The sequence below is a fragment of the Tachyglossus aculeatus genome, chromosome 1 (genome assembly GCF_015852505.1).
Source record: "Tachyglossus aculeatus isolate mTacAcu1 chromosome 1, mTacAcu1.pri, whole genome shotgun sequence".
Lineage (NCBI taxonomy): Eukaryota > Metazoa > Chordata > Mammalia > Monotremata > Tachyglossidae > Tachyglossus > Tachyglossus aculeatus.
The window spans coordinates 148,607,668-148,618,949 of NC_052066.1; the positions used below are offsets into that span (position 1 = coordinate 148,607,668).

The following is an 11,282-nucleotide window of genomic DNA, read 5'->3' on the forward strand; positions in this document are numbered from 1 at the left end:
TCGCAGCCCAAGCAAGAGGGAGAACAGGCATCAAATCAGGGTTAGAACCCAGGTCCTCTGACTCCCAGCCTGGGCTCTTTCCATTAGGCCTCGCTGTTCCTTGTTCTACCCATTTCCCTGGGGCCCAGAAAACTCCCACAGGCAGAGGGATTTTCCTCCTGGGGAAATTTTTGAACGGTTCCAGGGCACAGAGAGGTACTTCTTCCCAAACTTGCTAGAAACCATGTTTTCATGGAAGCCCAGAGGCCCTTTCTGAATAATCCCATCTTGTCCAGCAGAAGTCTAATGTTTCCATGGAGGAAACCAAAGGGACCGGGGACGGATCCAGCTCTGAGCCTACAAGGCTCTGTCCTCATGTGAGCCTTAGAGAAAGGCCCAGTTAAGTACTGAGTATGGGCTTTTGAGGAGGGAGCTCACTCAGCAGTAAGACTCCTCAAAAACCTCTGGTGGTTGCCAATTCACCTCCACATCAAACAGAAACTCCTCACCATTGACTGTCCCTGCCGATTTCCTCCAGGTACTGTGTCCAAGCTGATTACCTTGTATCTGCCCCAGTGCTTAGAACAGTGCTTGACACAAAGTAAGCTCTTAGAAAACACCACAGTTATTATTGTGGTAGAGCACGGACTTTGAAGTCAGAGGTCATGGGTTCAAATCCCGACTCTGCCAATTGTCAGCTGTGTGACCTTGGGCAAGTCACTTAACTTCTCTGTGCCTCAGTTCCCTCATCTGTAAAATGGGGATGAAGACTGTGAGCCCCTCGTGGGACAACCTGATCACCTTGTAACTCCCCAGCGCTTAGAACAGTGCTTTGCACATAGTAAGTGCTTAATAAATGCCATCATTATTATTATTATTACCACCACAACCCAGCCCACACTCTCCACTCCTCTAATGCCAACCTATTCACTGCACCTCAATCTCATCTATCTCACCACCAACCCTTTGCCTACATCCTGCCTCTGGCCTAGAATTCCCACTTGCTTCATTTATGACAGATCACCACTCTTCCCACTTTCAAACCCTTATTAAAATCACATCTCTTTCAAGAGGCTTTACCCGACTAAGCCCTTATTTTCCCTACTCCTTCTCCTTTCTGCATCACCTGTGCATTTGGACTTGTACCCTTTAAGCACTTAATGTTCACTCCATCCTCAGCCCCACAGCTGAGATACAGGTACAGATTCATAATGTATATTAATGTCTGTATTTCCTTCTAGACGCTCAGCTCCTGATGGAGAAGAGAACGTGTCTACCATCTCTGTTGTATTATACTCTCCCAAAAGTGTTGACCAACTCTGTTGTATTGTACTCTTCCAAGGGCTTAGTATAGAATGTTCTACATACAGTAAGCACTAAATAAAGACATCTGATATATATGATTAGTGCTTAGTACAGTGCTCTGCCCACGGTAAGTGCATGATAAATACAATCGATATATATGATAAGCCCTTAGCATAGTGCTCTGCCCTCTGTAAGGAGTCAATAAATAGCAATGATTGATTGATTGAAGATGAGGGTGGCAGAGAGCCAGCAACCCACTGATTTTGCTGTGGGCTGATGTAGATAGTACAGAGAACTGAACAGCAGAAAGGGAAATTGCCCTAGGCAGGTATTATCCTGCTTGGTTCAGTTATCTGGGTTCTTTTCCTTCTTTTTTTCAATTACCCAAGTTAGTCACAGTTTGGATCTGTGGGGGCATTTGGATAACTGGCTTCTTAAGGGGATGGGGTGAATGCTTGGCTTTTGGCCTAGGGCAGGATGCCATGAATGCTATACCGGCTTAAGCCCCTTCCCTCCCTCTGTGCCCAGCTTTGCGATGACAGAGTTCCATCTCCATTTCAGGATACAGAACAACTACTTGACCCTGCAGAGAATTAATCAGGAACTGGAGGAGAAGCTCTACCGCATGGTAAGTCACTGGACAAACAACCTGCTTTGTTGGGGGTTCTGGGAGGGGCAGAGAGCTTTCCCATCAGCTGCTTTAGATTGAGTGAGGTTGTAATGATGATAACAATAATAATAGTTGTGGTACTTAAGTGCTTACTATGTGCCAGGCACTGTACCAGGCTCTGGGGTAGGTACAAGGTAATCGGTTGGACACAGTCCCTGTCCTTCACGGAGCTCACGGTCTTAATTCCCATTTTACAGATGAGGTAACTAAGGCACAGAGGAGTGAAGTGACTTGCCCAAGGTCACACAGCGGGCACATGACAGAGCCAGGTCCTTCACACCACCAGGGCCATGCTCTATCCATTAGGACATGCTGCACCTCCCCACCTCCCTCCACCACTAAGTCTATGAGCCCTCCCATCCCAGGAGACCCTGGTTGGGTGGGCCCCAGGCCAGGGCCAAAGGTCCAGTCAGACCATCCCTGGAGCTCTGTTCCCTGGACCCAGGGACTTGTCATATCTTCCTCAGGCATGACCTGAAGCTGAAGAGATTCTTATTCATTCATTCATTCATTCAATCATATTTATTGACCGCTTCCTGTGTGCAGAGCACTGTACTAAGCGCTTGGGAAGTACAAGTTGGCAACGTATAGGGACGGTCCCTACCCAACAGTGGGCTCACAGTGTAGAAGGGGGAGACAGAGAACAAAACCAAACATATTAACAAAATAAAATAAATAGAATAAATATGTACAAATAAAATAAATAAATAAATAGAGTAATAAATGCGTACAAACATCTATACATATGTACAGGCGCTGTGGGGAGGGGAAGGAGGTAAGGCGGCGGGGATGGAGGGGGGAGAAAGGGAGGGGGAGAGACCTGGGGTAGAGAATGAGGTTTTCCATAGTGCTTTGGAATTTGATTTTAAGGGGAGAATCATTATAGTTGGGGTAGTTAATTTCAGCTCCGTGCTTGTGTGGAAACTCGGTGGACTGTCATACTGCAGCAGGACACCCTCCAGCCAAAGGAGAGCTTCCATCATTACCCAAGTTATATAATGTCCAGCCTGGGCCCCCAGCATGTGATGAAGTGACTCCTGGCCCCGGGCAGTGGTGGGTGGGATCACTCCTCCAGGCCCAGTGGATGAAAATGCACAGAACTGGCCCATAGTTTCTGTCTATCAGTCAGTCAATCAGATTTATTGAGCCTTTACTGTTTGCATAGCACTGTACTAAGCACTTGGGAGAGTACAACAATATGAGACACATTTCCTGCCCATAACCATCTTACAGTGTAGAGGACTCTGCCTCTCTCTCTCCCTTCCCCCTGGTGCTGGGGAGTGCACGCTTCCCACAGTGCTCCATTTGGGTGGGGCAGTGGAAGCCTGGAACCAGTACCCCAATCTCCTCATTTCCTGGTTCAGCTAAACACTCCTCTCTCCCCTTTCATTTCTCCTTGGCCCGAGGCCTAGTCAGTCTAGGTCCCCAAGTGGGCTGGGCCAGGGTTCTTGCACTCAAAGGAACTGTTGATGAGAAGCTAGTTTGGTACCAAGCAATGGGGCTGCTGTTGGTGTCTGCCCAGAAAGTGGTGCTGCCATGTCCCTGTCACCAAGGAGACTGGGGAGAAATGTGTCAGTGGTCAGCGAGGTTGAGGAGATTTGACCAGAGGTATTCTGAGGCCCTCACAATGTCAGTGAAGCCCTGGGTGGGCCCCAGGGTAAATGAAGTTTGCACCCTCCAGCCCTCTTCTCTCTGTGTCCATCTTCGGAGGTGCCATGGAGGAGCGGGGAGAAGGTGGTTGTGGCAGGCTCCCTGCAGTGGACTCGGACATGCCCCCGCCAACCTCCTCCCATGTTGGCACCATGGAGGATGGATGAGGCAGTGGTCTCAGCTGGCTCTCCAGGTGGCATGACTCTCTGTGGTGGCCATAGTTGTGCCCCCACTTCAGCCTCTGAGCCCACTTGGGAGGCTGAAGCAGCCCTGCTGCTACTGGGAGAAAGTGGCATGAGGTGACCAAGAATCCTGAGGGACAACTTCCAGTGTCTCTGAGGAGAAGCATGAAGTGTCTGTGGGCAGGGAATGTGTCTGTTTATTATCATATTGTACTCTCTCAAGTGCTTAGTACAGTGCTCTGCACGCAGTAAGCACTCAAAAAATACAATTGAATGAATGAATGTTCCACCTACTCACTTTCTCCCTTTGGTAACAGGGTGACTTCTGGAGCCTCTCCTGGGGCCCAGCGAGAGGTGGCAATGGTAGCAGCTGCCACGGAAGGTTTTACTTGAGAGAAACAAGGGACTGCAGGTGGCTAGTAACCTGAAGCATGTGCAAAGAGCAGCCAAAATGAGTGAAAGAGGATGAGGAGCAGTGAGGCTAATGGATAGAACATGGGCCTGAGAATCAGTCCGACTCCCAGACAGAAGGACCTGAGTTCTAATCCCAGTTCTGCCACTTGTCTGCTGTGTGAACTTGGGCAAGTCACTTCACTTCTCTGTGCCTCAATTATCTCATCTGTAACATGGGGATTGAGACTGTTAGCCTCGTGTGGACATGGGCTGTGTCCAACCTGACTAGCTTGTATCTACCCCAGCCCATAGTTCAGTGCCTGGTACATAGCGAGTGCTTAACAAATGCAATTTTAAAAAACCTGAAAAATTACTCAAAGGGTAATCAATCACTAATATTTATTAAGCACTCACTGTGTAGGGAGCACTTTACCAAGCACTTAAGAGTCCAGTAGAATTAATAAATATCAGCCTTGCTCTCTAGCACGGGAGGCAGGAGCTAAAATAAATTACGGTAGAAGGAAGTATTAGAGTAAACTATAAAAAAGTCTATGTAAGTGCTCTGGGGATTTCAATCAATCAATGGTATTTATTGAGCACTTATTACATGCAGTGCACTGTACTAAGTGCTTGGGAGAGAACAATTTAACCGCTTGTAGACATTTCTTGCCCACAACAAGCTTAAAGTCTAGAAGAGGATACAGACAATAATTGCAATAAATAAATTAAAGGTATGCACGTGTGCAACACGTAAGGGTAACAGATCTGAGGGTATAGATGATGCAGAAGGGAAAGGGAGTTGGGGGAAAAAAAGGCTTAACTGGGGCAGGCCTCTTGAAGGAGTTAAGACCTTAATAAGGCTTTGAAGGTGGGGAGAGAGGTGGTCTAGTGTATATGGAGCAGGAGGGAGTTCCGGGCCAGGGGGATGATGTGGGGAAAAAAGTGCATGGCAAGATTGGGGCACAGTGAGCAAGCTGGCACTAGAGGAGTGAAGTGTGCGAGCTGAGTGAGGGAAGCTAAAATGGGGCGAGCTGATTGAGTGCTTTAAAGCCTATGGTAAGGAGTTTCTGTTTGATGTGGAGGTGGCTGGGCAACCACTGAAGATTCTTGACGAATGGGGAGATGTGGACTGAACATTTTTTTGAAAAATGATTCGGGCAGCAGAGCAAAGTATGGACTAGAGTGGGGAGAGGCAAGATTCAAGGAAGTCAGTGAGGCGGCAGATATGGTTAGGTGGTGTGGAAGTGCTGAAATGGTGGTAAAGAAGATATGAAGTGAGGAGATTAGAGGTAGACCTGGTAGAAGAGATGGGCTTTCAGAAGGGCTTTGAAGGTGGGTAGAGCAGTAGTCTGCCGAATGTGAACGGGGAGAGAGTTCCAATGAGTGGGGATGGTGTAGTGAAGACCATAGTGAGAGGGATGAAAACAAGGCACAGTGAATAGCTTGGCTTGAGAAGAAAAAAGAGTGTGAGGTGGAGTGAAGTCAGAGAACGGAGCAGATAAGTGGGAGGGAGAAAGTTGATTGAATACCTCGATGCTTGCTGAGGAGAGGAACAGATTATTTTAGCCCAAAAATATCTTCAAGACTATGAAGTCATTATCTAGAAGATGACTAGCTGTTCCTTAAGGAAAGCGAGGCATAGGAAATTGAAGTAAGGAGGATGAAGGTGAAACACAGAACTTCTTGTCAGAGTAGACAGTTAAGCATTGGAACAAATAACCTCATTAAATTGAGAATTCCTTTTTCTTCTGGCATTTAAGAGCAGAGGTACAGATAATGCCACGGACGTATGCCTGTGCTCTGGTGGGGATCTGGATCTTTAAACACACATACATACACACACTCATACACAATCCACATCTCTAAGATTCATTAAGGGCAGGAGTAGAAAGTATCTGGTCCCAGGGAATAGAAATCCTGGGCTCTGCCACTGACCTGCTGTGTGCCCTTGGACAAGTCACTTAGCCCCTCTATGCCTCAGTTGTCTCACCTGGAAAATCGGGATATTAATCAATCAATCAATCAATCAATCGTATTTATTGAGCGCTTACTATGTGCAGAGCACTGTACTAAGCGCTTGGGAAGTACAAATTGGCATCACATAGAGACAGTCCCTACCCAACAGTGGGCTCACAGTCTAAAAGGGGGAGACAGAGAACAGAACCAAACATACCAACAAAATAAAATAAGTAGGATAGAAATGTACAAGTAAAATAAATAAATAAATAGATAAATAGAGTAATAAATATGTACGACCATATATACATATATACAGGTGCTGTGGGGAAGGGAAGGAGGTAAGACGGGAGGATGGAGAGGGGGACGAGGGGGAGAGGAAAGAAGGGGCTCAGTCTGGGAAGGCCTCCTGGAGGAGGTGAGCTCTCAGCAGGGCCTTGAAGGGAGGAAGAGAGCTAGCTTGGCGGATGGGCAGAGGGAGGGCATTCCAGGCCCGGGGGATGACGTGGGCCGGGGGTCGATGGCGGGACAGGCGAGAGCGAGGTACAGTGAGGAGATTAGTGGTGGAGGAGCGGAGGGTGCGGGCTGGGCAGTAGAAGGAGAGAAGGGAGGTGAGGTAGGAGGGGTCGAGGTGATGGAGAGCCTTGAAGCCCAGGGTGAGGAGTTTCTGCTTGATGCGCAGATTGATCGGTAGCCATTGGAGGTTTTTGAGGAGGGGAGTAATATGTCCAGAGCGTTTCTGGACAAAGATAATCCGGGCAGCAGCATGAAGTATGGATTGAAGTGGAGAGAGACACGAGGATGGGAGATCAGAGAGAAGGCTAGTGCAGTAGTCCAGACGGGATAGGATGAGAGCTTGAATTAGCAGGGTAGCGGTTTGGATAGAGAGGAAAGGGCGGATCTTGGCAATGTTGCGGAGCTGAGACCGGCAGGTTTTGGTGACGGCTTGGATGTGAGGGGTGAATGAGAGAGCGGAGTCGAGGATGACACCAAGGTTGCGGGCTTGTGAGACGGGAAGGATGGTAGTGCCGTCAACAGAGATGGGAAAGTCAGGGAGAGGACAAGGTTTGGGAGGGAAGACAAGGAGCTCAGTCTTCGACATGTTGAGCTTTAGGTGGCGGGCGGACATCCAGATGGAGATGTCCTGAAGGCAGGAGGAGATGCGAGCCTGGAGGGAGGGGGAGAGAGCAGGGGCAGAGATGTAGATCTGGGTGTCATCAGCGTAGAGATGATAGTTGAAGCCGTGGGAGCGAATGAGGTCACCAAGGGAGTGAGTGTATATTGAGAACAGAAGGGGACCAAGCACTGAACCTTGGGGAACCCCCACAGTAAGAGGATGGGAGGGGGAGGAGGAGCCTGCAAAAGAGACTGAGAAAGAACGACCGGAGAGATAAGAGGAGAACCAGGAGAGGACGGAGTCTGTGAAGCCAAGGTCAGATAACGTGTTGAGGAGAAGGGGGTGGTCCACAGTGTCAAAGGCAGCTTGTTTCTCACAAGTCGCGAGGGCAAGATGAGTCAATTATGTAAAAGCACTTTGAAAACAGCAGCACTAAACAAGTTCAAGGTGATGTATTACTATGAAGGTGAGAACCACAGCTCCCTGAAAAAGGGCTTAATTTACTGGAAACTTGTTTTGTACACAGAATTGGAGTGTGAATCCAAAGCCCCTTTTCACTGGATAAAACAAAGTTCCTTTTACACAGATTCATTTTATAGTAAGTTTTCTTAGGATGACAGCAGAGGAAGCCCTGCATAAGCACAAGAGAATTTTTTTTTTTTTTTATGGTATTTGCCAAGAGCTTACTAAGTGCCAGGCACTGTACCAAGTGCTGTACTGTACTAAGGTTGTACACAGTCCCTGTTCCACAAAGGGCTCATAGTCTTAATCCCCATTTTACAGACTGGGTAACTGAAGCACAGGCCTGTTATATTCATTCAATCAATTGTATTTATTGAGCGCTTACGGTGTGCAGAGCACCATACTAAGTACGTGGGAGAGTACAATATAACGACAGATACATTCCTTGTTCACAATTAGTGTACAGTCTAGAGACAAATATTGGGGTCTATAAGCTCGTTGTGGGCAGGGAATGTGTCTATCATTGTATTGCTCTCAAGCGCTCAGTACAGTGTTTTGAACACAGTAAACATTCAATAATTAAAATTAAATGAATGTCGAGTTTGTTGCAACTCAATAAGAAATTGGAGATTTATTGTTCTGCACAGACAGTTTGGTCCCTCAGTGTAACTGCCTACCTCCAGCTAAAGCACCTCTAAATGTTTCAAAGAGTAAGATTATACTGGCTAGTAACCCCCAGAGATCACTGAGGGATCCGCCCAGGCTCTACCAGAAAGGCTTAGCTGTGATAGAGAGATGTCACTGGGTGGGCCCCATCATTCACTGGGGAAGAAGTGGCAACCTACAACATCTGGACTTCAGGGAGTGGGTTAGGCCCAATAATAATAATAATAATAATGATGGCATTTATTAAGTGCTTACTATGTGCAAAGCACTGTTCTAAGCGCTGGGGAGGTTACAAGGTGATCAGTTTGTCCCACGGGGGGCTCACAGTCTTAATCCCCATTTTACAGATGAGGTAACTGAGGCCCAGAGAAGTTAAGTGACTTGCCCAAAGTCACACAGCTGACAATCGGCAGAGCTGGGATTTGAACCCCTGACCTCTGACTCCAAAGTCCGTGCTCTTTCCACTGAGCCACGCTGGTGCCCAATGATGTCAAGGGAGTAGGGCACACTAGAAGTTGCAGACAGTCGAACTCTGGGAACTCCAGTCAGTCAATCATATATATTGAGTGCTTACTGTGTGCAGAGCACTGTACTAAGCACTTGGGAGAGTACAATATAACAATAGATAGATTTCCTGCCCATAATGAGCTTACAGTCTAGAGGGGGACACAGACATTAATAGAAATAAATAAATTCCAGACACGTACATAAGTGCTGTGGGGCTGGGAGCGGGGGGACAAATAAAGGGAACAAGTCAGGACAATACAGAAAGAGAAGAGAGTGAAACTTGGGTAGGTATGGAAGAAGCCATCAGCAATCTGTAATGAGGACCTTCAATGTGCAGAAATGATGGTTATCTTCTTGCCCATTCCTGGACAGGAAATACCAGAGGGCTTTAGGACCTGTTGGACAATGCCAGATGTCCTAGCTCTCCTCCAGGGACTCCAGGAAATATTTTGGCTACCGGGAAACACTAAGGAGACTTAATCCACTACAGTAACGCATGATGCACTGTTCATCCTTGAATCTATATAAACTGCTCTTAGATCCGTGGCTATTACCGGGTGGCACAATTTGCTGAGGTAACAAATTTCATGTGCTCCCCACCTACTGTATGAGGAAGGGATTTATTTTGTTTCTGGACCTTCAGGGTGCAAGTCCCAAGGGAGTCAGTGTTCCTCCTGCCCCGCACCCCTGAAGACTTTATAGTCTTCAATCCTATCCTATCTCAGCCGGCCTCTTTCCAAATCGAAGAGTCTTGATCCTTTCAGTCTGTCCTAATAAGGGAGTTGCTCCATCTCCGCCTCAACTGCTCTGGTTGCCTGTTGAATGCCTTTCTCCAGCTCTTTTCCCTCCTTCCTAAGATGGGGGCAACCAGAATTTCATACAGCATTGCAGGGGCAGATGAATGGTTCTCTTATATGGTGCTAAAATTATGTGCCTTAGGTTTCATTTTCTATCTCTTGCCTGATAGTGCCCGGGGATCTGAAGAGCCTTAAACGATCAGGACCATGAGGGGAGAGGATCTAGTGGAAAATGGAGTTGCCCTTACTGTAAAGTGGACTGGACCTCTAAAAAATTGTTGCAGGGGTGATTTTTTTTTCTAAAGATCAAAGATGAAGATAATTATAGCCCTCCGTAACTTGGTCCAGTCACAGAGACCACGGCTCAAGAACCTGCACGAAGGAATTGCTTATAGTGCTGTGTCCAGTGCTATTTGCACTCTACTGTTCCTGTCAGTCATGTTCTCTCTGGGCAGTGGGAGAATCAACCAATCAATCAATTGTATTTCTTGAGCACTTGCTGTGTGCACAGCACTGAACGAAGTGCTTGGGAGAGTACAACAGAACAGAGTTGGTAGAAACATTCCCTGACCACAAGGAGTTTACATTCTAGAGGGGTAGGCAAGCAGGGGTGCAGCACATTGTGAAGTGCACATAAGAATTTTTCATCAGGAGCAATGTAGCCTAGTGGAAAGTGCACAGGTCTGGGGGTTAGAGCACCTGGGTTCTAATCCTGACTACATCACTTGCTGGCTGGGTGACCTTGGGGAAGTCATTTAACTTCTCTGTGGCTCAGTTTCCTCATCTGGAAAATGGGGATTCAATACTGTTCTCTCCCCAACCTTGGACTGAGAGCCCCATATGGGATAGGGACTGTGTCCAGCCTAATTATCTTGTATCTTACCTCAGCACATAGCACAGTGCTTGGCATATAGTAAGTGTTTAACAAATACTACAATTATTGTTATTATTATCATTATATGAGAAGCAGCATGGCTCAATGGAAAGAGCATGGGCTTTGGAGTCAGAGGTCATGGGTTCAAATCTCAGCTCCACCAATTGTCAGCTGTGTGACATTGGGCAAGTCACTTAACTTCTCTGTGCCTCATTTACCTCATCTGTAAAATGGGGACTAAGACTGTGAGCCCCCCGTGGGACAACCTGATCACCTTGTAACCTCCCCAGTGCTTAGAACAGTGCTTTGCACATAGTAAGCACTGAATAAGTGCCATCATTATTATTATTATTATGAGGCTCATAGTCTAAATTGGAGGGAGAAAGCCTATTGAATCCCCCATTTTGCAGTTGATGAAACTGAGGCCCAGTAAAGTGACTTGCCCAAGGTCAAGCATCAGGCAAGTGGTGGAGCTGGAATTAGAAACAGGCCTGTGACCTTTCCACTAGTCCACATTGCTTCCCAAACTTATCAAAGTGTAATGCTGATAGTTTTCAGGGTAGCCACCTTGGTAATAATAACAGTAATGATAATAGCATTTAATAAGCACTTAATATTTGCTAAGGGCTGTGTTAGTTACAGGGTTTGAAAGAGCTTAGACACAGTCCTTGTCCCACAAGGAGTTCACACTCAAACCTATTCCTACTTTGCAGATGAGGAAACT

General features: G+C 47.0%; 1 protein-coding gene across 4 annotated transcripts in view; it reads left to right on the forward strand.

The window, feature by feature from the left end:
- The window catches only part of BEGAIN (brain enriched guanylate kinase associated), a 167,845-nt gene that overhangs the window by 103,066 nt on the left and 53,497 nt on the right, over positions 1–11,282 (forward strand). For all 4 annotated transcript variants that reach the window (XM_038750991.1, XM_038751000.1, XM_038750982.1 and 1 more), the window contains one exon: positions 1,846–1,912. In XM_038750991.1, coding sequence (XP_038606919.1) covers positions 1,846–1,912 — 67 coding nt within the window. The remainder of the gene's footprint in view (positions 1–1,845; positions 1,913–11,282) is intronic.